The 27,296-nt window shown below is 57.6% G+C and overlaps 2 protein-coding genes across 2 annotated transcripts in view; one reads left to right on the top strand and one right to left on the bottom strand.

The window, feature by feature from the left end:
* DTX1 (deltex 1, E3 ubiquitin ligase) overlaps positions 1-10,620 on the top strand; it is a 32,374-nt gene extending 21,754 nt beyond the window's left edge. The window contains exons 5-11 of the mRNA XM_004690708.2: positions 6,931-6,992; positions 7,181-7,342; positions 7,601-7,662; positions 8,026-8,184; positions 8,264-8,425; positions 8,510-8,599; positions 9,308-10,620. Of these exons, the coding sequence (XP_004690765.1) occupies positions 6,931-6,992; positions 7,181-7,342; positions 7,601-7,662; positions 8,026-8,184; positions 8,264-8,425; positions 8,510-8,599; positions 9,308-9,532 (922 nt within the window). The 3' untranslated portion in view covers positions 9,533-10,620. The remainder of the gene's footprint in view (positions 1-6,930; positions 6,993-7,180; positions 7,343-7,600; positions 7,663-8,025; positions 8,185-8,263; positions 8,426-8,509; positions 8,600-9,307) is intronic.
* Positions 10,621-11,520: 900 nt separating this feature from the next.
* The window catches only part of RASAL1 (RAS protein activator like 1 (GAP1 like)), a 26,912-nt gene continuing 11,136 nt past the window's right edge, over positions 11,521-27,296 (bottom strand). Inside the window, exons 5-21 of the mRNA XM_012730842.1 lie at positions 26,951-27,080; positions 24,869-24,950; positions 24,648-24,779; positions 23,154-23,242; positions 22,585-22,702; positions 22,308-22,461; positions 21,846-21,910; positions 21,501-21,613; positions 20,637-20,829; positions 17,150-17,287; positions 16,567-16,711; positions 15,337-15,509; positions 14,361-14,498; positions 14,133-14,268; positions 13,300-13,420; positions 12,480-12,556; positions 11,521-12,261 (exon numbers count right to left, since the gene is read on the bottom strand). Coding sequence (XP_012586296.1) covers positions 12,122-12,261; positions 12,480-12,556; positions 13,300-13,420; positions 14,133-14,268; positions 14,361-14,498; positions 15,337-15,509; positions 16,567-16,711; positions 17,150-17,287; positions 20,637-20,829; positions 21,501-21,613; positions 21,846-21,910; positions 22,308-22,461; positions 22,585-22,702; positions 23,154-23,242; positions 24,648-24,779; positions 24,869-24,950; positions 26,951-27,080 — 2,144 coding nt within the window. The 3' untranslated portion in view covers positions 11,521-12,121. The remainder of the gene's footprint in view (positions 12,262-12,479; positions 12,557-13,299; positions 13,421-14,132; positions 14,269-14,360; positions 14,499-15,336; positions 15,510-16,566; positions 16,712-17,149; positions 17,288-20,636; positions 20,830-21,500; positions 21,614-21,845; positions 21,911-22,307; positions 22,462-22,584; positions 22,703-23,153; positions 23,243-24,647; positions 24,780-24,868; positions 24,951-26,950; positions 27,081-27,296) is intronic.

The following is a 27,296-nucleotide window of genomic DNA, read 5'->3' as shown; positions in this document are numbered from 1 at the left end:
GAGAGAGAGAGAGAGAGAGAGAGAGAGAGAGACAGTAAACAGAGAGAGAGAGAGACACACACACACACACACACACACACACACACAGAGAGAGAGAGAGAGAGAGAGAGAGAGAGAGACAGTAAACAAAGAAATGCATCCTGGAATATGAATGTGAGTGGATGAACCCTAAGCACGAAAGGGCTGGCGGGAGTGTTGAGAAGGATGTCGTTTTAAATAAAGAGGTCAGAGAGGCCGCTGAGAATAGGGTGTTTGAGCGAGATACAAGGAGGTGGCAAGTGAGCCACGCGGGGGCAGGGGGAGTTCCCAGGCGGAGGGAACAGCGTGTGCTAAGGCCCTGTGGCAGGCGCGGGCTGGTGTGTTAGAGGAGGCAGGTGTGGCTGGCCGTGCGGGCTGAGCAGGGGAGGAGGCCAGGAATGAAATGGGGCCAGTTCTCTAGGGCCTGGGGCTGTGCTGAGGACTTGGCTTCACGCTGGCTGCGTGAGCTGGGGCCGTGGGACTGGCTCGAGGCTGGTGTGACTTTGTTTTAACGGGTTCGCCCTGGGTATTAAGAATTGGCTGCAGGTGGGGCTGGGGCTGAGGATGGGGTGGGGGGCGGGGAGGAGTAGGCTTTGATGTGGTCGGTGGCTGTGGGAGGCTGTTTGCCTCCATTGTTTGAATTTCTAGCTGTGATTTTACATTTTTATTATCAAGAATCCACCCCAGTTCTTGAACAGGTATCATATTTAAGCGCCCCCAAAATAATAGTGCACCAAATCTCACCTCGCTGTGTCCTGCCCTGACCGCTGGGCTGCCCACCCCTTTCCTGGCCTGGCCTGTGTTCGGTGCCCCACACCACCCTCCACTTGCCACAAGGTCAAGCCAGACACCCCACCCCCACCCCTCAGAGCAGCACTTCCTGCCCTGCTCCCTGGGAGGCCGACTGCACACTCCTGTCTGCGTGGCTGCCCCAGGCTGCCCCAGGCCGTGGGAACCACCACCGGCCCAGCCCTCCGCGCCCTCCTGCCTTGGGCTCCCCCAAAATAGAAGGGGCGAGAGGGAGAGAGGGATGGGGGTGTTGGAGGGTGATGCTGGGCCCCAAGTGGCAAGCCCCCCCTCTAAATATGTCTCTGGGGGCATTTGTACCCTTCAGTCACTTGGAGAAGGGGTGAGACGTTCCACCTGACAGAGAGGAAACTGAGGATCACAGAACCCCAGTGGTTTGCCCAGACAAATGGGGGTGCTGGAGCCAGGAGAGGGGACGTGGGCACCCTGGTCAGTGTCCATGAGGGCCTATGGGCTCTCCTGGGCCTGGAGGCACCCAGCTTCCTAGAGTAGGTAGTAGGGCCCTCGGTCTGAGGTTGGGGGGCCTTGGCTGGCCCCAGACCGGGTCTGTCAGGCTGAGGGGGTCAAGAGGCCCTGAAAGTCAGACAGGGAAAAGGCCCAGGCAGCAGCCCCTCCCCCACCGGGGGCTGCTCCACTTCCTGTCCCTGCCACCGGGCACTCTCACTTCTGCCCCTCTCACCCACTTGGAGCAAATGACTGAGGCCTGAGGCCTCCAAGGGGCTGCTGGGTAGGAGCCAGGTGTCCTGAGGGGACCTGAGGCCAGTGGGGGACTTGGATTCCCATGTGTGAGCATGTGACCTCCCAAGAGGCTACCGGGAGGGGGTGTGACGAGGGACCCCAAGGGGAAATGCAGCAGCCCTGAAGGGAGGGTCAGGGTGGTGTCTGCTGCCTGGGGTCCTAGGACCCCTTGAAGCCCAGCACAGAGAGAACTCCAGAGCCAGCACTTACGTAGCCCCTGGCACAAACCTGCCAGGGCTGAGGCCGCCCACCGCAGGGCCCAGGTCAAGCCTTCATCTGAATCAGGGCCCAGAGGCCTTGAAGTTGGTTCCGCTCCAGGTGGCCCCACAGATCCACCTGGTGGTGCCTGCCTAGCCTCCGACTCAGAAACCCCAGGCCGGGTGCCAGCTGCCCTCTCAGGCGGTGAGTACCTTGAATGAAGTCATTTCCCTCTGTGGGGCCTCAGTCCCATCATCTGCAAAAGAAGGGACTAACATTTCATCTCATGGGCCGTGTCTGCTTAGATGATAGGAACTCCCTGCAGCACTGTGCTGAAGTTGCGTCTCGGCTCAGTAGGAAGGGGCACTGAGATCGATTGGCAATGCCTGCCCTGGGCACCAGGCTGCACGATAACACCTGTCGGATACTCACCACCCCAGCTCCATCCTCAGGTCCCGGGGTGCATCTGGTGTCAGAACGCTGTTCTGAGGACACCAGCCCCCTCAGGAGAGACACGGGAGAGGTAAACCAGCTTCTTCCTCAGTTCAGCTTCATCCAGACTGAGAACCCATGAGCGGACCTCTCACTCTGAGGCCACAGGCTGGGTCAGACTCATTTCCAGAAGCTCACAATCTGGTGGAAGAGATTTGAGTGCAGCCACGCAGCTAGAAAGCAAAACAGAAAATGTCTGTGTCCTCATTAAAAAGAAGATAAACATAGAAACATAGTCCCTTGGAAATGAAAAGGACTGGATAGGAACTCGCTGGAGGTAAATTAGAAAAGAATGGATGGAGAAAGCGACTCCAAATCTCTTCAAAGGGCAGAATAGAACATGTGGGCGGACAGGGGAAGCGCGTGGCAAAGGTACCCAGACAGGAAAGGGCAGGGAACAGTGTGAGGAACAGCAAATTGGAGATCTCACCCCGCCTGGGAACGCTGCCCTCCAGCTAGAGCAGGTCCAGGGTCTTTGTCTGCACCTCTTTGTCAGGAAGGAGAGCTCAATACTCCATTCTTCTTTCTTAGACTAAAGCTGGGAAGAGTTTTTTCTGTCAGGGCCTCCCACTTCAGCCTCCAACCAACACTGGGAGAACACACTTTAGTGTGGAATGAAATGGCCAAGGGCACAAACTCTGGAGGCCGCCTGTCTGGGGTAAATCCTGGCTCCACTACTCCACTATAGTATTTGGCAAGTAACTTTACCGCTCTGTGCCTCAGTTTCCCTCTCCAAAGATGGGACCTTAGGGACTTTTTGGGTCTCCCCCGTGAGCAGGGGAGTTACTAACCACACCCTGGCTCTCTGTGGCACAGGTGACAGGACAGCATCCAGGAAGCATGGGGACCCCAAAACCCTGCCATGCAACTACTGCCTCCAGTTGGATGCAGAGCATTTCTGGGGTCTCTTTGAGAACGTTTGTGTGGGCCATTCCCACAGGATACCCAGTTAGCGTACTTGTTGGGCATGAGTATCTGTCTGTGCGAGGCCAGGGGCCCCCATCTTCCTGCCTTCATTCCCACAGTTGCGTCTGCTCAGCATCTACTGTGTTGTGTTCTGGTGTTGACATTGGTGGTCAAGGAAGGTCTCTAGGAAGAGGTGACATTTCAGCAGGGATCTAAGTGGCCAGTCAGCGTTTGGGGGGAAAGACTTCAGGGGCAGAGGATACAACAGGTACAAAGGTCTCGTAAGGGAGCCGCACATGTCGGAGCAACAGCAGATGTGTCCGGTGTACAGAGATGGTGGGGGGAGGGGATGAGACCGCAGGGCCAGGAAAGGCCAGATTGCACAGGGCCTAGTCATGCCAAAGACTTCATGCTATCAGGTCATGAGGCTTTGGCAAAAAAAAAAAAAAAAAAGTAAATAAAATAATAAGGGCAAAGGCAGAGCCATCTCCAGAGTAAAGGTAGGGAAGGTCTCTCTGATGAGGTAAACAACCTTTGAGAGAGACCTGTGTTACATGAGGGTGTAGAAGAACATAAAGGATATTTGGGAAAGACATCCACGGGTGCAAAGGCCCTGGGGTAGGAATGTGCCCGGCATGTTTGAGGAACATCAGGGGCAGAATGGTGAGGGGTGAGCACAGGGGAAAGGAAGTCCAAAGGCTGGAGCCTCTATCCCACAGGGTAAGGAGGTCGGGTTTTAGTCTGAGCAAGGTGGAAGTCATGCACAGAGGAAGGTGGTCTGAGGTGGGGGTGGGAAAGGCCACAGGCAGAACAGCATTGCAGTGGGCCCATCCTCACTGCACTGGACGGCCTGGCTTCTGGTCAGGGGGGCCTGAAGGGATCCCTTAGACATGCTGCTGGGGCTGGGCCCTGAGAGCGCCGAGCAGAGGGTAAAGGCCGCCCCCTTCCGGGAGGCCTGCGGGCAGCAGCCGCTTGTCCAGGCAGGAGGATGTTCTCACTGATTCGGAGGAAACAGCATGAACCACATCAAAAGGGGGCCTGGGTGGCTCCCACGCTCAGGCATCGTGAGAACCCTGCTACCCCAGGTTCTCGCAGGGGGCCTGCAAGTTGAAAGAAGCTGTCCCCCAGCTCCCGGATAGATAAATAGAAAACAACCCTCGCACACACTCCCTGCCGCCCCTCCCCAGGTGTGAGCCTGACTTTTGTAATACAGGTCTCTGTGGCTTCCAAGGGGTACCAGAAATTAAAAAGATCTGAGATCTGAAACCTTCCTTTTCTGAGGTTCTACCTCCCCTAATTCCAGAGTCATGAGCTGGACCAGACTTTGGACATCATGTATATCTGGGGTAGCATCTGTCCTTATTGATTGGTAGAGGGAACCTGGAGAGAGGTATGCTGAGGATCCTGCTCAGCTTGAGAGTGCTGTGATGGATTAGTGATGTCTGAACAGGTAGGAGACCAAAAGTGGTGGTATGCATGCTGGATATTCTTCTTTCCTCCCATTTTACAGGCAGCCCTGGAGAGAAGGAGGGACATTTTCTTATCCTGAGAGAGAAGGGAAGGAAAGGGGTAGGGGAAACCTGAGTGTGTTGAGACCACAGTGTCTTCACTAGAGGTGGTGGGAAGAGGAGAAGCTTCAGCTACAGACTCCTGAGCCTTCTAATAAGATTGTAGGGAAGGGTGATATTTGGGTGCTGATACCCCCCAGGAAGGTTCTGGAGGATGATAACAGACCCCAAGAAGGCTCGGCCCCATCTCTTAGGTCCCAGGAAGCTGCTAGGAGAAACTTGAGACATCTGCACCTGTACCCCTGCACCAACTGTGGAATTCACATCTTTGGATTCCTTGAGCTCTCACAAGATGAACCCTGTTAGAGATAGGGAAACCAAGGCACAACACCCTTCCCCCCACACCTCAACTAATGGTTCTTGGGGGCCTCCATGGTACCTCCTTCCTGTAGCACTTCCCTCAGAAGCTGTGTTCAGTGGCTCCAAGTCGCCCAGAGTTTAAGGGACCCCAATATGTGCTCCAGACACCGTCTCCCCAAGGCCTCATAGTGTCCTGGCTGACCTGGTGTGAATCAGCATTATCTGCCTGTGTCCCTGCCTTTGGGTGGCAGGGTCCTTTGTAGGCTGCATAGTGCTACAAAGTATCTGTGAGGGCCGGGGTGCATCTCTGGGTTTGCACCCTGCTTCTCTTTCTGGGGGGTCAGCTGTGGCCCGGGCCTGAACTGGCGCATCTCGACCACTTGAGTGTCCTTGCAGCGTGTGTGTGCACGAGTCACCTGGAGTGTGTGCACATTTGTGTTTGCGCACCACAGATGCGTGCAGCGTGCTCCCCAAGCATTTCTCTGTGTTTGAGGACCTCCTGGGGGTGCTGTGGGCACATGTGATGTCGCATGTTCCCAGGTGGGGGTGTTTGTGTGTCTGTGTGTGCACGGGACATGTCGGACAGGGACTGCTTGCTTGTGCATGCTCTCGGCTGTGCATGTGTATCTGTGTACTTGTGCGTGTGCATGTCAACACAGCACGTTTGGGGCTAAGGTAGTTCTCTACCCAGAGCAGCAGCACCCAAGCCTGCCAAGTGTACCATTTGGTTGACGGCACCTCCCAGCCAGCTCCCGGGGCCGGCTGTGGCTGCCAGGCCAGGTGACCAGCTGCCCCGGCTGACCTCAGACCTTAGCGAGCGAGCACAGGGCCTGCAGGGCCTCCTCTCCTGCGCTCACTGTCCCAGCACCCCCTCCTGGCACACACCCAGGTCCCTCAGTTTCCCTGGGCACCAGCATAAGTAAGCCCTGAAGTCACACAAGCTCAGAGGAGCAGCCGGACAGACCACGCATCTGCTTCTCCAGCCTCCCACCGGCCCCACGGGCAAGGGGGCACCCCGTTTTGCAGGAACCTGACGGGGACAGAGGCTGGCAGACTCACCCCAGTTCTTCATGCAGCAGCTGCATGGTTTTCTCTCCAAGATGCAGAGAAGTTCCACCCTGCCCTCAGGAGCTGAGGGTGAGATGACTCAGCCAGGGTGACACGCGGGTGGCAAGGATGACTGGCAGGGTCTCTGTTAAGTGCCAGGAACTGCACTGTGCCCTGGGCACTCAGAAGCCCACTGAGTCCTCACAGCAAACAAGAGAAGCGCCATGTCACCCCCGTTTTACAGATGGGCCCACTGCTGTAGGCTAAGCAGCTCTGCTGAGCCCAGAACCGAGCTCTTTGGGGGGGAGGGGGAGGGAAACAAGGCACGTTGTCCCGGGGTCTTTGGCTTTGGAAACCCTGGGCTTACCGGCACTAATCCTGTCTCCTTCTGCCGAGCTGATCAGAGGCTGCATGTGCTTGTTTGTGTCCCGAGCTTCCTTCCCAGTGGGAGAGAGTGTTTAAACATAGGATTCCTTCTGGGGATTTCACCCGGGTGCGGGGAGCAAACTCAGAGAGGTGCTAGAATGGCTGAGTCACTCAGGTTGGGGTTCAGGCACAGTGGCCCCTGGAAGGGAGCAGCTGGGGTGGGTGTGCTCGCTGACCGGGGGCAGCAGGAGGGCCCCAGGGCCCATTCCATCTCAGCCAGGGTGGAGCAGTCACCGCCACCCCCAGGGGAAGGATGGCAGGAGGACAGCTCCCTGTTCTAGAGGCCACCTGGAGGTATCGTTCTAGATGAGATATGGACACAAGGGCTGAGTATGCCCAGGAGCCAGAGCCAGAAACCCAGCCAGGGTCCCAGAATATTCTGGTATCTGGGGCTGGAGGCCAGCTGCAGCCTCTTCTCTTCTCCCTTTAGGGTCCCCGCACTTCCGGTGAAGAACTTGAGTGGGACAGGACCAGTCCACCCAGCCCTGGCAGGTGAGGTGCAGTTCAGAACAGGACATAAGAGTAAACGCTGTAGTCTTCAGCCCCAGGTAGGGCTGAGTGGGCCAGGTCGGGGAGCACCCCACGCACCTGCCTACCGAGGGTCCCAGGATTCTCAGCCCCAGGTGGGCGGGGCCTGGAGAGGCACTCCCACCTATCCCTGACCGCAGCCTCACCCCCAGGGATGACCGGGATCCTGCTGTGCGCGGCGGGTCTGCCCGTGTGCCTGACGCGGGCGCCCAAGCCCATCCTGCACCCGCCGCCCGTGAGCAAGAGCGACGTCAAGCCCGTGCCTGGCGTGCCAGGAGTGTGCCGCAAGACCAAGAAGAAGCACCTCAAGAAGAGTAGGCCTTCCACGCCCTTAACCCCGCTGACCTTTGACCCAGACCTCTGACCCCTCAGCTCCAATTGCTTCTTAGGTCTCATGACCCCACCTTCTCCTCGCCTCAGCTCCCAGCCTCCTGACCCCATTGCCACAACCCTTATTCCTTCTAACCTGCAGCCACCCTTGACCCCCTCCTTCTGACCCCTGACTCCATTCTACCTCCCGTCCTCAGGGTACCCCCCAGTACCCTCCAGCCCACCCCGCGGTGTCCTTGCAGGTAAGAACCCCGAGGATGTGGTTCGGAGGTACATGCAGAAGGTGAAGAACCCGCCTGATGAGGTGAGCTGGAGGCGGGTGCAGACAGCGCCCCGCCCGCCCCTCGCGGCCTCCCCGGCTCCTCTCCCAGGTGGTCCCACCTGCCTTTCTTCGTCCTTTTGGATGGACAGAAACGCGGCCTTTAGCAGAATCACATGCATCCATCTTTTGATGACTGGCGGTGTTGTGTCTTATTTTTGCCCAGATTTCCAGCCCGGGTGTTTAAGCTTGGCTTTTGACGGAGGAGCCTTTTATCCCTCTGGAGCGGGGTGTGAGGGAGCAACTCTCCCCTGCCCTGCACCTGGCCTCCGAAGGGGGGAGGTCTGCTCCCCTCGGGGGGCTCCCCAGGGCAGGGCAGCCCCTGCTCAGTGCCCCGTGTGCCCCCAGGACTGCACCATCTGCATGGAGCGGCTGGTCACCGCCTCGGGCTACGAGGGCGTGCTTCGGCACAAGGGCGTGCGGCCCGAGCTGGTGGGCCGGCTGGGCCGCTGTGGCCACATGTACCACCTGCTGTGCCTCGTGGCCATGTACTCCAACGGCAACAAGGTGGGTTGCGGGCGCAGGCAGGGGCACCGGGCAGGGCCGGGACGCCCGGAGACCTGACCGTGGCCCCCCCCCGCCCCAGGACGGCAGCCTGCAGTGCCCCACGTGCAAGGCCATCTACGGGGAGAAGACGGGCACTCAGCCCCCCGGGAAGATGGAGTTCCATCTCATCCCCCACTCACTGCCCGGCTTTGCCGACACCCAGACCATCCGCATCGTCTATGACATCCCCACCGGCATCCAGGTGGGCCTCCGACCCCCAGCTCCTCCAAAACCCGGGTCTCCCGTACCCACTTGTGTCTCAAGCTCCTGCTGCCCCTCCTCACAGGGCCCAGAGCACCCCAATCCGGGCAAGAAGTTCACCGCAAGAGGCTTCCCACGCCACTGCTATCTACCCAACAACGAGAAGGGCCGGAAGGTGGGTGCCCAACCCTGTGGGCGCATGCGGTGTGGGAGCAGGCAGCGCCCCCAGCCACTGCCACCCTAGGCTGTGCCCCCCAGGCCCCCCATTCTCTGCTCTCACCTTCCTCCCACCCCCACATGGGCTATAGCCCCCTAACACTGCCCGAGGGGCTGAGGTCAAGATCTTCACCCCATCGTGTGAAGAAACAAAGCCTCAGAGAGGGCAGGTAACTTTTCTGGGTCACACAGCCAGTAAGTGGCGGGAGATAGATTGAATCGAAGCAGTCCAGGTGTTCTCCACCACACCATGGATTTTGTTTGGCTTTTTTTTTTTTTTCAAGAAAAGTCAGAAATTCAGATTCTCATGTGAAATTTAAAATTTTTGAATATTGCCAAGGAAGTGATGAAGTGCCTGCTCAGAGTAGTTGGCTTTCCCAAACCAACACTGTTGAGGGCCATCGGTCCTTTTCCCGCCCCAGAAGAAACAGGCAGGTATCTTGGAAAGGGCTGGGGATCTCCTGGGGACCTCAGTTTAGGGAAGGAAATGACAGTGCTCAGGGAAGCCCGCCTCCCTTCATCCCTCCCACACAGGTAACAGGAACCCGGACGGTAGAGTGGGCGGGCTTGAGGCCGTAGGTGATTGGCGGGCTCCGGTGGGGGCGGGGTCTGGGCGGTGGGCTCCGCATGTGGGCGGGGCTGCCAGTGACCCCGCCCCGCCGCGCAGGTGCTGAGGCTGCTCATCACGGCCTGGGAGCGGAGACTCATCTTCACCATCGGCACGTCCAACACCACGGGCGAGTCGGACACCGTCGTGTGGAACGAGATCCACCACAAGACGGAGTTTGGGTCCAACCTCACGGGCCATGGGTACCCGGACGCTAGCTACCTGGACAACGTGCTGGCGGAGCTCACAGCCCAGGGCGTGTCCGAGGCTCCTGCCAAGGCCTGAGAGGCCCCAGCCGCCCGCCTTCCCTCCTGCTTTGCCCCTGGGCCGGAGCACGCCTCCCTCTGCCGGGTGTGCCCTGGTGGCCGGGGTCAGGGCCGAGGAGCATCCTGCGGAGAGAGCCAGAAGCAACCGGGATTCGGCTGGCGGCAGTTGGGACGATGATGGCGGGACAGCAGGGGAGCAGCGTGGCCGGTCCGACCAGGGCTCCCCGGGAGGGCCGCAGAGGGCACCGGAAACCACAGCAACCTCCCTACCAAAAGACAGAGCCCCACCCCTCACACAAACACACGTGTCCTGTTGAACACATGCACGCACACCCACGTGCCTCTACTTACCCCCAAACTTGGGGGAAGAGACAGAACGACCCCTGTGAGACTCCGTGTGGATCCCCATCTGTGTCTAGCGCATCTGTACAGGCTTGTCTGCGAGCAGGATTCGGGTCAGGCGCCTGCGGGGGCTGCGGGAGTGAAGGGGCGCTGGGGAAGCTCAGTGCTCTCCCGTCCTGACACCCTTCTCTGCACCCCACTGCTCGGCCATTGTGGTGGAAACCCCCAGATTATTCCTTTGGCGGTTTTGCAAAGGGGTGGGCCCCCTCATGTCTGTCTTCTTTTGGGCTTGTATCTTCACCTTTCTGGGACCTGACCTCCTCCTCCCCCCTCCCATCCCCTGTCTTAAGTCTGGCCCAGATAAAGGCACTGGTCTCCTTTCCTGCCCACTCCATCCTCTCCACCAAACTGCCCTCCGTTGTCCAGATCCAGAGACTGGAGCTCCTGGCTTCGCCGGCCAGTGGAGGAGGCCTCGCTCAGGCCAGCAGGTTTAAAAAGCAGACTGGACAGCAGAGAGTCCATTTCCCTTTCCTTGCAGTGGGCAGTGGGGTGGCTGGTAGTCTCGGCCAACCAGGGGCCTGTTGCCCAGGCAACTCACCAGCTCCGCCTCTGTGGATTGGCTGCCACGGTAGAAGTCAGCCAAGATTTAAAGGGATGCCAGCATTGCTCTTTTTGAAAACCTACCAGTCCCACTGTGGGTGGAGAAATAAACGGTCTTTCTCCTCCTCACTCCGTTTTCTTCCTGCCAGTGTGGGGGGTGGGGGGTGCTGGTGGCTCCTTGCCTGGGAACCTTCATTTTCCCCCAAATGAATGGCCCTTTTGCTACAAAAGGAGCCCTCGGGACCCTTGCCCCTCCGCCTTCGAACTGCGAAAGTGGAGGGTCCCCATCATCCTCTCATCCTGAGTCAGACCCTGCTCCCCACCAGGGCACAGTAGAGGGACCCCTCCAGCTTGGCCACGGGGCAATTCACATAGCAACTCCTTGGTAGGGTTACTAGGAAGGAGTTCGGGTAGGAAGCTGAGGTTGCAGGAAAACTGGAGGAACTGGTAGGCGCTGTGGGGACCTCCGAGCCCCAGCCGGACCTCAAAGTGAGGGCCAGGTTCTGTCCTGGGAGAGATGGAGATGGAGCAGGCTCCAGCCGCTCGCTGTGCCTCTTCCCAGAATGCGCGGGCTGCGACGGATGCTGCGGCTCCGGGCGGCCCCTGCTGGCCACTCTCGGGATAGCACCATGTCCTCTGCCCGCTGCAGCAGCCAGGCCCACTTCAGCCTCTGTCCCCCCCCCACACACACACCCCTCCGCCCCCCCACCAGTCACACAAACCGGAAATGAGTCCTTGGAGTCCCTTCTAATTCTGCCGGTCGGTGAGCCCCAACTTTGTATCCTCTATGATTCATTCTCAACAATCTCACCTCAAACCCTGACATAAAATTGCCCAGCCCGGTGACCCTCATAATGCTCCACATCAGCTAAGGAACTTGTTGAACACCCCAACCCCTGCCCCCAACTCCCTCAGATTCTGATTCAGCAGATCTGGGTGGGTCCAGGAACCTTTGCCTCTAGCCGACACCCCAGGTGCGAGCTTGGGACCAGTCTAAGAAGACCCACCCTGACTCCTAGCGCCAACTGTGAAGCCCAGTTTGAAAACCACACATCTAGACTCACTCCTTCCTCGCTTTATACAGGGCAAACAGACATCCAAAGACAGGGAAGGAGCCACCCCAAAAGCTCCCGGCTCCAAGGGCCTGAGTCTGGCACACTGGCCTCCCAGCCTCAATTCTTCCTAAAGGCCTCTGACTCTGGGTGCTTACGGCGGGGGCCCTGAGCCAAAGGCAGGGTTCAGGAGATTCGATGGCAGAGATTGGCAGACGTGAGAACAGGAAGGGCTGCGCCTGTCTAGTGCCTATGGACCACAAGGACACATGGGCATCAGGGTTTCAGGTCCAGCTGTATCCAGCAGCTCAGAGCCCACCCAGCCCACTGGGGCAGGGAGAGGCGTGCGACAGGAGCCTCAGGTTGAGCTCAGTGAGGTGGGCACCTTATCCCATCCTTTCCAGTCTGCCTCTGCCCAGATAGTGAGACTTTTCAGTGCGAGACTGGCCTCCTGCCAAAGGGTTTCCGTGCCTCAGGTTCTGGGATATCTCCAGAAGCCTCCAAGCCATAGCATCAATGAGCAACAGGAAAGTCCTGAGGAGCCTTCTGAGCCAGGGTACACTGAGAAAGGTCCAAGGGCTTTCTACTCCTTCCAGGCTGATGCTGGTATCTTCTCAGCGCCTGAGGGGGCCTAGGGCCGCCTTTCTCAGCTCCTGCTTCTGGAATTCCTCGTGGGCTCTATCCAAGTCTTCAAGCACCTCCAACAGGCGGGCAGTTGCCTCTTTCTGCCGGGCCAGGACTTCAGTACAGCCCCCTGGGAGGAAGGCAAGGGGGTGGCGGGGTCAGTCTGGCCAGCCCCAGGGGCTTTCTCAGGCTCCAGAGCCTGCCTTGTGCCCTAAGGACCCTAAGACGTACCACAGCTCCCCCACAAAGCCCCTCCGGCCTGCTGGTGGCCTGGAGATGAGGTGGGGAGACAGAGGGCAGGTTGGGAAGTTGTGGGAAGTGTCAGAGAGGGTCCTTCTGCACCCCTACCTTCCCCAGCATCGCTGCCCGGGCCTGGGTCTGCCTCCACAGGGGTGTCCAGGTTGGAATCCTCGAGGAATTTCATCCTGGAAGTTAAGGGGGCAAGAGGCAAAGGTAGCCCCTGATTCCCTGCCCCGCTCCCTGCCCCTATCTTGCTCCTCCGGGTTCCCACCAGCCACACTGTCTCCGTCATCATGATCACAGCAAGCCTTTACTAAGTATAAGACACTAGTCAAAGCCACTTACATGCATTCACTCATTTTCACCACACGCACTCACAAGTTTATCTGAGGGAGATACTTACTAGTTCCATTATACAGATCATCAGCAAGACACAGAGAGGTAAAGCAACTTGCCTGAGGTCACACAGCAGAATAACCATCATTATCTTTGATAGATAGCCAACTGTGTGACCACACAACTACGAAGTCCTTTACCTGCATGAGTTCAGTTCAAGCCCATGAAGCAGATAGCACTCATTTTGCAGATGAGAATATTGAGATACAGAAACAGGAAGCAACTGGCCCCAAATCACACAGCTGGTAAGTGGCCAAGCCAGGATTTGAACCCAGGCAGACCGGTTTCAGAACTGAAACTAATCTGTCACTGAACGACGGTGATCCTGAGGCCAGGGGAGGGAAGGGACTCGTCCTAGGTCTATGCCCATGTCTCTGGAGTATTAAAAGAGCCAAAATCCAGGTCTGGATTAGGGCTCACTCACAGAAGCTTCCCGGTCCACACCTTGGCCTGGCCCGGGACACTCAGCTGAATGGATAAAATGCACATGGTCACAGGAGCAGAGTTCTGGGGGTGCGAGGTGGGAACCCACCTGAGCTGATCGCGCCCCAGGAGCAGCTGCCGATACACCATCTGGGTCTCAGCATCGGGATCTAGTGGGTCGCTCCAGTCCCCCAGGGTGACGGCCGAGTGTGTGCGGCTGCAGCCGGCAGCTAAGGAGGACACAGCCCATCGGGTCCTGCCCCTCCCCCTCCAGAGCCCCAGCAGCCGCCAAGCCCTGCCCCACACCTCCACCCTCACCCCACAGTTTCATCTCCCCCTGGACTGCAGCGCGAGCCTCTGCAGCCTCTCCCGCAGTTCAGGCTCCTATCCTAGGCTGGACCCTCAGCCCTCCCTGTCTCACTTCTCAGCAACTTAGTTCAGTTGCTCCACCTGAAATCCTTCCTTCCCCCATCCCTGTGTCCAACTTCTACAAAGCTTAGCTCCCACTTATCTCAGGTCACACATTTAAGCAGCAACTCCTCCAGGAAGCCCTCCTTGCTCTCCTACCCTAGGATTGAGTCAGAAGCATTCTCAGGAGCTTCAGATGAGGCCTCATCTTGGCACTTACAAGTGTATTACAATCGGCTGGCTATTCATTTGTCTCCCTTGAGAGTGAGCCGGCTAGCTGGCTGTGTACCCATAGATGCTTTAAAAAGAACACCTCACCACAGGGAGCAGCAGGGGGTGTGAGCAGTGTTCTGAAGACTGGGCAGATCAACTCGCTTAATCCTCACAACTGCCCCATTCCGTAGTTGACGAGTCCATGGCACAGAGAGGTTGGGTAACTGGCGCAAGGTTGCACAGCCAGCCCTCGGCCAGGGGGGGACACCCGCTGATTGACGGATGCGGGGGGCGGAGCCTGAGCCCGCCCTGCCCTCTCACCTGAGCGCTCTGCCTGGAGGCAGCAGGTCCAGCGTGCACCTCGGAAGGCACCGGGGTGGCAGGTGGCCAGTTTGTCCGGGTTGGGGGCGCTGGCTTTGCGCAGGGCCGACAGCCACTGGTTGAGCTCGTTCACATTCTGCCGGGGCCGTGGGGGGCAGTCAGGGCCGAGAGGGAGCCGGAGGGGGGCCAAGGGACGCCCTCCTCCGCCCATCCTGGCGGCTGCCTCACCTTGCACTGGAGGTAGGTGGTGTGCTGGGCCCCCGTGCCGTCCCGCGTCACCACCTGCATCACGTGCGGCAGCTGGAAGGCGCCCTCGTCCACGCGCTCCACGGCGCGGATGTTCGCCACCGGGATGAGGCAACGCGTCTGGGAGAGAGGACTGTAGCTGCAGGGCGGCCTGGGGGGCTGCGGCCTGGGGGCGAGGGTGGGGCGGGGGAGCATGCAACCCCGCGTCTGTGCTCTGCGCGCGCCCCTACGCGGTCCAGCCCCATCACCCAGTAAGTGCAAATGCCCTGGGCATCGGTTTCTGTCTTAACAGCAATACCCGGTGAGTGGGGCTTGGCTCTAAGTCCTTCGCATTTCTCAGCTTATTTATATGCGACAGAAATGTCTGAGGCTGGGCCTATTATTCCTCCCCGTTGCAGATAAGGAAACTGAGGCACAAGAGGACAGTGACCCCCCTGACGTCCTTCAGCGGGTGGAACCAGGCTGCTGAACTCCAGGAAATGCGTCCACACCCCCCCCTCCAGGGTCAGCTGGGGGTGTTGCTTTTTATGGAGGTGCACCCCAGAAGTGGGCAGGCCCCCCACCTGTGCCTCAGTTTGTACTGGACCTTAAGTGGCAGGCTTGCCATAGAGGGCAGTGTTGGTTGAGGGGCCCTGCCTGTCCCAGGGCTGTACCTGTAAAAGTGTGTTGAGTGGATGCGGGAGGGAGGGGTGAAAGCAAGGAGCGTGGCCGCCGCACCCCTGAGCAGGCAGAGCTGTTTTGTTTGCATGCACAGGACACACCCAGGAAGTGGGTGCGGCCGGCGCCCTCTGCGTGTCTACATCTGGGAGGGGCCTCCATGCCCATCCTGAAGGACATCTGCTGGTCAGAGTGTGGGGGGGTCATCCTGGCCCTGTCCTGGGCCTGGGTTCCTCCCACGGATACAGAGTCAGCGCCCGAGGGTCAGCTGGGAGCCCCCCGCCGCGGGCTGGAGCCCCACCTGACACTCAGGATTCTTGGAGTAGGTGAAGGTCTCCCCGCTGAGCCAGAAGTAGCGCTTCTTGAAGGCAAAGCGAGTGGCCAGGGTGGCGGGGTCCTCCTTGCGCTTTAGCAGGTAACCTTCTCGAACAGCCACCGAGGGTGGGACCAGGACCCTGGCCGGCCCCCCAGCCTCTGGGAAATGGGGAGCAGGTCAGTGAAGCCCTGCCATGCAGGGCTCAGCCAGTCCCACTGTGTGCGCCGGGACTCTGTGGATGAGCATGGCTCCTCCTGCCTCGAGGAGGAGACGGGACTCTGGACCTCACGCCCCTCGGGGGGATGGTATCATGGAGGCCGGAGGAAGGGCACAGTGGTCATGAAGTGGACCTTGGGCCCCCCATCAACGTGGGACGTCCCGGCAGAGCAGGCGGCCAGCAGGGGGCGCCACACCTGTGGCCGCTGTGCCGAGATGGTCCTGAATCTACCAGGCCTCATGGAGCCCGACAGTGCCTCTCCCCTGCACCGCCGGGGGCCCCCCAAGTCACGCCAGGGCTCCACATTTCAACAGGGCACTCCTGTGTGACCTGGACCCAACTACCTCTACCTGGACTTCACTGCAGTGGATTCCACCCCAACTTTAAACTGTCTCGTGGGCTCCAAGGTGCTCAGAGTAGAAGTTAAAATCCTTCTAAGGGTTTAGACGCTCCACTCAACTCAACTCCCTCACCTGCCCTCTGCTCCCCCTCATCCTCTTCATTCACTCTTCTTTACTGGCCCCCTCACTGTCACTCTTTGTCTCCTCCCCAGGACCTCTGCATAGGTTGTTTCCCCCCGGAACCCTTCTTCCCAGGATCCTCATGACTCATTCTCTGTCCTCCTGCAAATCTTTATCTTTAGTGAGGCCATGCCTGGCCTCCCTATCTACACGTTTAACCTGCCCATCCACACCCCTTTTCCTCCTCAGCACTTATCACTCCCCCATACACCTTATGTTTTGCTAATCATCTTGTTCCCACTAGAATAAAACTTCTTGGGAGCACGAGTTTTTCTATCTGCTTCATTGCTGTTCCCCCCACACCTGGAACAGCATCTGTCAGTATGCAGTAAACATGTAACGGGTGTTTGTAGATCACATTCACACTTGCTACGATCCACAGTCTCAGCACCAAGAGTGGCGGAGAGGCCGTGGAAGATCCAGTCCTAAGAGTACAGGAGAGTGACAAGCCAGGTGTGGCAGGACCACAGAACTCACCCTCCTCCCCAGCCACGTCCACCAGCTGGTCCAGGAAGTCTCTCACCCGTGAGATACTCTGCAGCAGGAAGGGGTGAAGGGGGGCCATCCACAGCTCCTTGCCCTGGCCTAGCTGCTGGCCCAGGTTTCCAATGGTCTGCACAGCCTACAGCAAAGCAGTGGAGAGTGCCAGAAGCAAGGTCACTTTGGGGTGAGGAGAACCAAACAGAGCCCCAGAAACCTGGCTCCAGGTAGTGTTTAACACAAGAACACTCCAAATAGCACCTGCTTTGGCTAGTACTCCAGTGGCCAGGTCTGCAAGGCCAATGCCCTTATTCTGTTCTCTTCCAAACCCAGTTCCCTGACTCGACGCCACCCAGTCACATCATGCGCACAGGAAGCCCACTTTACAAGGGATGGTTCAATTCATACTAAAGTGTACATGACTACTAGGCTGCTTTCCTAACAGGCTAGGGATGTATTGAGGACCAAGGTTTCCCTGGGCCTCTCATCTGGTCTCTGGCAGGTCTAACACTCCTGCTCTGTCCCTACCACACTGCTCCCTCGCTGAGAGACCCAGGATGCGGGCCTCCGCCACTGGTACCTTGGCGAGCAGAAGCAGTGAGCGACTGGTCTGGGGGTCCGCATGCTGCTCCCGGAGGTCAAACAGCTTTGGAGTGAGGATGGCAGGTGCGAAGAACCGCAGAAAGAGAAAGCCACTGATGGCCAGGTACTTCACGTCCTGGGAGAAGAGCCACAGTGAGAGGGATCACCAAAGCCCTAGCTAAGGGATTATAGATTGGTGCGGGGCTGTGTGTGTGGGGGGGGAGCAGTGGGGTGGGATGTGGGTCCGTTGCTCCATCTGCAAAGTGGAATACCAGAATAAGTCCTAAATTCACAATCAGATTTTAACCAAACATCCTCAGAGCCTGCTTTGTGCCAAGCACTTTGAGCAGAACCCTTAGAGGGAGATGCCATCACTATTCCCATTTTCCAGCCGAGGAGGCAGAAGGTCACCTGTTAACCAGCTGGGAAGTGGAGGAGCAGGATTCAAAGCCAGGGCTCTGACTCACGATGATGACAACAGGCCAGACACTTCTCTAGATACATGTTTATTCCATCCTCCCCCGAGAGGCAGAACTGCATTTTACGGAGGAGACAACTGAAGCCCAGAGAGGGAGCATGGCTTGCCCCAGGTCACACAGCCATAGTGGCAGGGCCAAGATCTGAACGCAAGCAGTATTTGAACTCTGCCTGCATTCACCAGCAGCCACTGTGGGTCACCCGCTGAGTGGCAGGAATTCAGCCTGGACCATCCCATGTAATTCTCAAACGATCCCAGCGGGTAGATACGGTTACAGCCATTTTCCAGAGGAGGAAACTGAGGCTCAGCCCCTGACTTCTGCAAGTTGTAGAGCATGAGCCTTGTCCTGTGAGGCCCACGGGGGGCCCAGCTGTAGGTAAGCCTGCCTGACTCAGCTCCAGCAGATGGGCCGCAGGGAGAGGGGTGTAACCAGCCCCCCCAAACCACTCCCCACATCCTTTCACACTCCTCCAGCTCTATTTAGCCAAGAACACGCCGCAGAGTTTATTTAGGATTGTGTTCACACTGAGATAGTACCTCCTTGCGGATGTGCCAGCTCCCAGGGCCCCTTAGCCTTGACAGTGAGCCCTACCAGCAGCAGGCACCTGGAATGGCCCGGGGGAGGGTTCTGCCCCAGCCCCCACTCAGTCTCGACACGGAATGGCTCCAGGAACCTTGGCCCCTCATCCACCAGGTTCTGGGCATTTTGAACTTTCAGTGTGAGCTCATTCACTTCCTCCTTTCTTAAGGAGGAGGAACAGGTGTCAGAGAAAGGGGCTCCCCTGGCTTCCCCTGCCCCATTCTGCCTTCCTGGGCCTGAGAAAGTCCTTGTTCCCTCCCTGTGGCCTCTGACACCACTGGGCACTAAGAACTGGGGCTCCCCCCGCCCCTGGGCCAGGCTGTCTGGGAGGAGCTGGCCTCCTCCCCGCTCCACTCTGTGTCCCACTTAACACCTCTGCCTTCACCTGGGGCAAGAGCCAGGGAAGCAGAGCAGACGTCAAGCCACTTCGCAGTTGGGCACCCCAGAGTTTACTCCCAGCTGGGAATGAGGGGTAAAAGGGATAGACCCCTGCCGGAGTCGGGAGGCCCAGACTGGAGTCCACAATCCTCGGCGGAGGCTCTTTAACTTCTCTGGACTTCAGTTTCCCATCTAGAAACACAAAGCTGGGAGAGATACTGCATGAATGAAGAGTTCTCGGCCTGGACTCTGGGGCCTGGCCACTGAACCGCCAGCATCTGGCAGGTCTCGGCGCTTCCTGCCCAGTGAGCCTCGAATCTGTGTGCCTAGCATTTCAGCGCTTGACATTTGCAAGCAAAGACAACGGCTACATCAGAAAGTGTGATCATTGTTCAACCAGGAGATCTCAAACTGGTGACCCACAGGCCAGACTGACTACCCACAAATGTGGTAACTGGCTTAAAGAGTTGTGTTTGTTTGTTTTTGGTGAATTTGCACCAAATTTTAAATACGAGAAATTTCACAAAAACTCAGAAATGGTGACTTTAAAAAGAAAAAGACCTGGCAATTCAGGGCCCTCATCCTACAGGTAATTGCCTGCCTGGAGCCGCCCCCTTTACATGAGTTGTGGGTGCTCCAGTTTGCCCCACTCTCCACCACTCCCTGCTGGCCCAGCCACAATTGCTTTGTTCATTTCTTGACCTGCCTAACCTCTGCAGCACCCAAGCTTTTCATGTTTGAAGCCATATTGATGAAGTACTAGCACGTGCGGGTTTTCATTCTTAGATTTTATTTTGGATGTGTAGTAGTCAGCACCCACGATGCACCCCTACTTATGTCCAGCACCTACGATGTACCCCTACTTCTCCCCAGCTGGAATTTAAGCAGCACTCACTTTGGGGCAGAATCTGTCACTTGGTGACGTGAGCGCAGACGCAGGAGCCGGTCCACCTGCCCGGTCGCCTACTCTAGCACCACCTCCTGGGGCCCCCGGATCCCCCCCTGTGAAATGGAATAATGCCAGTGCCCATCTTCGAGAGCGGCTACGAAGAGTAGATGAGATGGTGAATTCACCAAGCTCTTAAAGTCACCCCTGAACAGGGCTGATGTTCGATTAGATTCTGCTGCCGTGATGATTGCTATTGCTTTTTAGAAAATATTAATATGAAGCAGCCCAAATGCCCAAAAGTGGATGACTGGATTAAAAACATGGGGTACATATACAAGATGGAATATTACTCAGCAACCAAAAAAGATAAACCCTCGCCTTTCGCAGCAACATGGGTGGAGCTGGAAGGGATCATGCTCGTGAAATAAGCCAGAAAGAAAGGGAAAAATACCGGATGGTTTCACTCCTAGCAGGAGTATAAAGGACCAGGGGAGAAAATAATAATAATAATGAACAGCCATATACCAGAGACATTTTATGGGGGTACAGTAGGGTATGGGATCAAAAACAGTGGGGGGAGGGAAATGCACTGGACTGTGGTGATGACACAGGGGTGAACTGGTGATGGGAAGCCCACGGGGATGACAACTGAGATGGGAAAAGGCACAAAATGATGTAAAAATAAACTATTATATTATTTATATATACATATTATATATATATATATACATACTATATATATTACTATAATGGGCCCTCCCTGGTGGCGCAATGGGTTAAAGCACCGCATTACGAAGCTCTCTGCAGCCACTGCAGCACGAGTTCAATCCCCAGCCGGGAGCTGACCCACAGGGCACAGCAGACCTCTCCTGACCCGCCCGCTGCTCCCCTCAGCAGTGTATTCAGTCAATCTGCCCATTCTGCTCCCCACTCTCTCGCTGGTGAATCCTCTCACCCACCACACCTCTGGCCTGCCCCCAGTTCTGTAAGCATAAATAAATAAATCTTTTTAAAAAATATACTCCTGTGATCATCCTCATGGCCCCAGCACTGACTCCAAGCCCTGCTGTCCGCCTCTGCCCTCGCTGTATGACCTGGACCACCCACCGCCCGGCCCAGGCGTGGTCCCCCCACCTGCCCAGCGGGAGGGCCAGGCCCACCTTGTGCTCTGGCTGGGGGAAGCGCTCCCCCACGCGCTGGTGCAGCTGCCTGAAGGTGAGGCGCAAGGCGGGCGGGCAGCGCCCCACGGAGTCCACGATGCCGTCCACAATGGGCCGCAGGTAGCCGGTCAGCAGCCCCAGGCTGGTCTCTCTCACGTGCTCCTCCGAGGGCGCACCCTTGAAGGAGATTCTCCTGGGGGAGCCAGCAGAGCGGCTGTCTCAGCAGCGGCCCTGCTCAGCACCCGCCTGATCCCCCGCGAAGCTCAGGCGACACCCCCTGCCGCTTAAACCCCCTGAGCTTGATCTTGCCTCAGGTTTTACACATGCTGTGTCCTTGCCTGGGCGCTGTTGTCCCAGTGTCACCCAGGGTCAGTGTCACCTCTTCGGAGAGGTTGTCCTTCCTTAACTGCTCATCATTGCAGACCCTGGCTCAGTGCGTGGTCAGCACAGAGGTGCCAGACGCACCCCCTGCCTCAGGGCCTTTGCACCTGCTGCTCCCACTGTTGGGACTCTTCCACCAGAGCTCTGCACACTGCGCTCTCTCACCTCCTTCAAATGTTTGCGTAAATGTCCACTCTCGGGAAGCCTGTCCCTTTGACCACCCTGTGCACACCGCCAGCCACTCCCCTGCTCCCGGCACTTTCACGCCCTCGCTTCACTCCGCTGGTCACCTGCAGTAAGCTTCTTTAGTTTACTACCCGTTCTTATACTCCCTGCTCTCAGTGCAGGGCCCCAGGAAGTCCCCGGCCATTGTTTTGTTGAGTGGATGAGGAAAGAGCACTTGCTACCTGCAGCTGCCTTTCTTGCTCCCCACAGGGCGAGGGTCTGGCTGGCCCATGGTCAGCCTGCTCGGGCTTTGCTCACCTGCTGCGGCCCAGGTCCATCTTGCACGGATCCAGCTCAATGTACTTCTTCTCCTCAAAGACTCGGTTAATCACCGGCTTCAGGACCTCGTGCAGATAGGGCATGCCCAAGAGCTGGGGGCAGGAGGGCCACTCAGGGAGGGGCCCTAGGGTGTGCCCGAGCCTGGGGTGGCAGTCACTGCCAGGCTGCAAGCCAGGGAAAGGCCAGTCCCCAGCACCCCAGTTTGGCGCCCCAGTGTTGTCTGAGACCCAGGTGTCCAGGCCCGGGGCGTCCAGAGGAGCAGTGGGCAGGGACCCCCCACCCCCGGAGGAAGCGTCTGCCGGGCCCACCACTTCCTCTTCTCACCTTCATAAACTGCTCCATTGACTTGGACGCCAGGGAGTTGGAACGGAAGAGGGTGTTGGGGTCGTCTGGCAGGACAGAAGGAAGTGTTGCTGTGACTTGGCAGGGGCGTGGGTAGGGGTGTGGCACTGCGCCCACCTCTCCCTTCCCACCAGCCTGGGGTCATGATTCTTCTAGCCTCAGGAATCCAGCGGACCTCAAGTCTCTTCACAGGAGAGGCCCAGAGTGGTGAAGGGAGCTACCTAAGGTCACACAGCTCACAAGCAGCAAACCAGGGCTTGTCCTCAAGACTGAGTTCCCAGCCAGCTAGGGCACAGTCCATGGGGCTGTTCCCCCCACCACACCCTACCCCCACACAGATGCAGGAGTCCCTGCCCCTGCCCGAGACCTCTGCCTTTCTCCCCACTTCTGCAGACCCCCCCGGGGAGTGAGGTCTGGGTCATGCAGGAGATGCCAGCAACTCACTGGTCCGTGCCACCTCACGTCGGGTCAGATAGTCCAGAAAGGGCAGGGCGAGACCCTGGCCAAGGAAGAGCTTCACCAGCTTGGTGGCGAGGTCCTGGCGGCAATCCCCCACCGTCAGCTCCTCCAGCACGGCCAGGGGGCTCACAGTGTCCTCCTGGGTGAGGACGGGAGGCAGGAGAGGTGGGCCCTGGAGCCCAAAGCAGGGCTCCCCAGGGCAGGGGAGGCCACGACCCAGATACCCACACGCCCAGTGGAATTGCCCGTCGCAGGCACCCACCTCTGCTGGCCCCAGCACGGCCTCCGTGAGCAGCGCCCTGAGAGGCTGGTAGTGCTGGGAGAGCAGGACCCGGTCCTCGCTGAGACGCACCTTCAGCCGCAGGGCACCCAGGTTCCCCCTGGCCGGGGCAGACCCCAGGCGAGCGTGAGCATGCATGGCACATACGGACCCCCAAGGACAGGAGCATGTGTGTTTGCAACACAAGACAGGTGCGGACAGGCATGTCCAGGATGAACAGGCGTGTTCAGATGTTGACAGGTTTAAACGGAAATGGACAAGTGCAGACAGTGAAAACGGATGTGACCAGTGAGGAAAGATACAGCCGGTGTGAACAAACGTTGCAGGAAGGGGCAGTGTGGCCAGCTGTGGACACAGCCAGCTCGCCAGCAAGCGTCGGCCAGTGTTAACTGCCGTGTTGGCACGTGGACCTGGGCAGCGGGGCTGGACGTCTGTGAAACCTCACGGTGCAGTGGCACGGGGTGGCGCGCAGGCCCGTAAGGACCTGCGTCCAGGGGAGGACTGTCCCCCACTGGTCTGGCCTGGCCTCCTCCCTCTGCACCCACATTTACCTCGAATCCTCTTCAGCTCTGGGAAAGGGCAGGAGGCGGAACCAGCCACTGGGGGGATTCTGCTGCAGGACCTGAGGGGAAAACTCCACCTGTGGGGGGCAGGGGGGTCGCATCCTCAGTGGAACCCCGCCCTGCTGGGCCCAGAGCTCAGACTGTGTAGGCAAGGAGGAGTGGCAGAGGGGACCAGGGCCATCTCCTCCCCCACCCTATCCCGTTGACACGATGGGGTGGCACTTCCTCCCCATCCCAAATTCTTAGCTCCTGTGGGAGCACTGAGGACCTCCAGGGGATACTTAATTCACAACTGAGGAAACTGAGGCTCAGAGAGGCAGACACACAGCAACTAGAGATAGCATGTCTAGACTGCATGTGTTCTCAGCTCTGTGTAGGGACACAAATGCATCTATCAAAAGGCCTAAAGACAGTGCAAAAGGCCCCCAAGCCACACCTCCTCTTTTTAAGTAAAACTTTATAGAAATAAAATTCACATCCCATACAATTCACCTCTTTCCAGCACACAACTCCGTGGTTATTAATAGCTAGAGTTGTACATCGTCATTCTCATTTCAGAACATTTTCTTTTAGCCCTGCTGAAAATCTGCAGCCCTTAGCAGTCTCTCCCCATCTCCCGATCTCTCCCTCTCCCAGCCCCTGGCAAACTACTAATTGACCCTCTCTCTCTTTAAGGACCACCTATTCTAGACATTCCCTGTCAGTGAAATTGCAGAAATGTAGGTTTTGGAACTGGGTTCTTTCACTTAGCATCATGTTTCTAAGGTTCATGTAGGTTGTAACTCTGTTGATGCCTCATCCCTTTTAACAGCTGTATAGTATTCCACGATCTGGCTAAACCCATTGTGGGTATGCATCTGTTGGACACGTGGGTTGTTTCCACTTTGGGCTATTAGAGAGATCATAAGGGTCATGTAAATGAGGCCATGCTGGAGAAGCTCTTAGCACAGGCTCATCCCAGGCACTCTCATCCAAAAAGAAGTATCCTGGACCTCCCTGGTGGCTCAGGGGTTAAGTCTCAGCACTATCCCCAGCCACTGTGGCCTGAGTTGGATCCCCAGTCAGGGAAGTGATCCACATGGCATAGCAGACCTCTCCTGTCTCACCCACTGCTCCCCTCGGCACTGTATCTCAGTAGATCCACCTGTTCTGCTCCCCACCCTGTCTCTGGAGAATCCTCTCTCCACCCACCTCTGGCCTACACCCCAGTTCTTGTATGCATAAATGAATAGCCTTTTTTTAAATAAAAGAAACAAAAGAACCCATGTTCACCCCGTGACCTGGGAGAGGTTCCCGCACCTTTGAGAGCCTCAGTCTCCTCACTGTGCCCGTGGGAGAAGCCACCGTCCCCAGCCTGGCCAGGGCCTGATGAGACAGCCTCACATCTAGCTGTCTGGGGTCTGGGGTGCCCAGGGTGTCTGCACCTTCCTCCCCCTGCAGAGACGTGGGAAGCCAGAGAGGGTGCTGGGAGGATGTGCTCACCATGCCCAAGAAGTCGTTCTTGCCCACCATGTCCCAGTCCCAGAGCTCCACCCTCAGTGGGGCCGGGCCCCCCGGCCCTTCCCGCAGCTCTAGCACCTCGTCCCAGTGTGGGAAGCGGGTCTTCTTGATGGTCTGGGGGAGAAGGGAGTCAGGGTGAGAGCTGTTGGAGACCCCTACCACAGGTCCCCCACTCCTCCCCTGCTCTGCTCCCCACCACTCACCGAAGTGTCCAGGCTCTGGCTGCCCCAAAATACACGTGCGAATGGGTCTGATGTGCCGGAGAGGTCACGGGGGGCCAGGTCTCTGGGGACAGATGAGGAAAGCAGTGGGGGACACTGGCCCCTCAAGGACCCACGCTGGACTTAACGGGGTGAAAGTCGTCCATTCAAATGTTGCTGGTTCCCCAAGCAATGAACTCCATGTGGGGCCCAGCAAGGGGCTTGCCTCCGCCCCGACACCTGTGTAGACCCAGCACCTCCCTGTTGATGAAGTGCCCTGTTCTCCAGAAGAGGAAGCTGAGGCTGAGAAAGGTCAGCCCGCATCACAAGGACCAGGAGATGAAGGTGCAGTGGGACAGGAGAAAGGGATCCAGGAGTTCCCGGGAGGCCTGGGAGGGGAGACCGGAAACCTGGCTCCTCTTTCATTGGTTGGGTGACACTGGGCAAAGTCAGCTCAGTTCCTGAGCCTCAGCTTCCTCAAGTGGAAATGGGAGCAGTACCAGACCAACCGTGCAGGGCCAAGTGTTAAATGGCATGATGTGTGCACCAGCCTTAACAAAGCAGCCGGCAAGTGCTCAGCTCACTCACTCATTCAACAAACACTCTGATCTTCTCCCTGCCCAAGAACAGGCCTGAGGCAGGGACCCCCTGCCTCTGGTTGTCACGACAACCCAGAAGTCTTACTCCAATTAGCTTCTCCTTTCCCTCCTTCCTGAGGCGCCCCAAATCCAGGGACACCTCCCCTAGGGGATGCTGACTTCCTTCTCCTGCTCCTCTCCCACCCTGCTGGCATCCAAAGCCTTCTTTGGTTTCCTAGGAGCCAATCCAGTTGCTAAGCGACAGCAATCAGTTCCTCTCCTGCTTAAAAAGATCCAGCATAGCCTTGTGGCTGGGGAGAAGACCATGGGTGCAAAGCACCTGAGAAGCCCCTGCCCCTTTTGTTGAGTCCTTCACAGTTCTGTTGCCCTGGTGCTTCTTCATCCAGACTCCAGGAAGCCCCAGCTGAAGTCATGACTGGGGGCAGAAATCTGGAAGTGGAGGGAGAGGCACAGAGAGGGCAAGAAAGAATTTTAAGGTCACACAGCAGCTGGAAATACAGGTGGTCTGTCGCCTGGGCAAGGTTCAGCCTTCACACGAGGGTTGGAGAAGTAGGGAATGCCTAAGTGGCAGGAAGTCAAATGGGAAGTGAGCAGGAAAGAAGAGAGGAAGTGTTTGAGGGAGCAGAGTGATGAGGGAGCTGAGGAAAAGAGGATTCCAGAGTGCTGCATGGCCAGGAGAGATGAGGGATATCCACTCTGCAGGAGCAGATGCCCCTGGAGGGCTGACTTTCCTGGTCCTGCATCTGGCTTCCTTCTGCTATTTCTTTGGGACCGGATACACCACAATCCAGTCCGCATGACTCAGGTCATGATCCGTCCCCCCACTCCAGGAATGGTTTGTGGATCCAGGCTGACCATTCAGTCAACACAGTTGGTTCAGAGATGGACATAGGCCCCAGACTGAGCCAACAGGCATTCACACCAGGACATTGGCTAGAAATAGTAAGAAATAGAAGTTCTTTTTCAGTCGGAGCTGCCAAGTTGGTAGGTTGCCATCCTGAGATTCCCAGGGGCATTTTGCCCCAGCTGGGGAAAGATGACCTGGGAATAAAGCTAGCAACAAAGACAGCCACGGAGTCTATCCCTATAGATAACTGATGTCACTGTTTGAGCACCTAGATCCAGCCATGCCTGAAGCTCCTGTCATTCATATGAACCAATCTCCTGAGGCCACTGCTGATTGGGTAGACACCAGTTACAATTTGACTGCTACTTCGAACTCATCTGTCAGGCCATTCTGAGTGTGGCTTTTGGTGCTTGTCAGTGGGGACCAAACAGGAATTTTACTTTTGCTTTGCTCCCTCCCACCTCCGCCCAGAGTTTACAAATGGGTGAGTTTGGACAGTTTGCCTACAAGGCATTCTGACAGTGCACCCAGAAGTGCCCCAGGGGTGAGGAGACCCCTGAGGAAAAGGCAGCTGGGATGCCCAGAGGGTTCCTGCTCATCCTCAGATCCCCCGCCACACCATCCTCAGGCTGACCATACCTGGCCTGGAGCACGTGGCAGCGGAGGCAACGGCCCCGCCCATCCTGCAGCATCTGCACAGTCAGACAGATCTCACCCTGCACCTCCGCGTCGGGGTCCACACGGCTCAGGTTGATCCAGCTATCAATTCCTGGAGGGCACAGGTATTGAAACACCTGCTATATACTAGGCATTGTGTTCACTTGAAAATTCAGTTAATTAAAAATGCAGGGTCCTCCCTGGTGGCGCAGCGGGTTAAAGCGCAGCACTAAGAAGCTAAAAGCCACTTCAGCATGAGTTTGATCCCCGCCTGCCCCGGAGGTGACCACATGGCGCGGCAGACCTCTCCTGGCCCGCCCGCTGCTCC

This window comes from Condylura cristata, unplaced genomic scaffold, assembly GCF_000260355.1.
Source record: "Condylura cristata isolate star-nosed mole 26May11 unplaced genomic scaffold, ConCri1.0 scaffold00029, whole genome shotgun sequence".
Lineage (NCBI taxonomy): Eukaryota > Metazoa > Chordata > Mammalia > Eulipotyphla > Talpidae > Condylura > Condylura cristata.
Note: the sequence above shows the minus strand (reverse complement) of the source record. Positions and strands in the feature narration are given on the sequence as shown.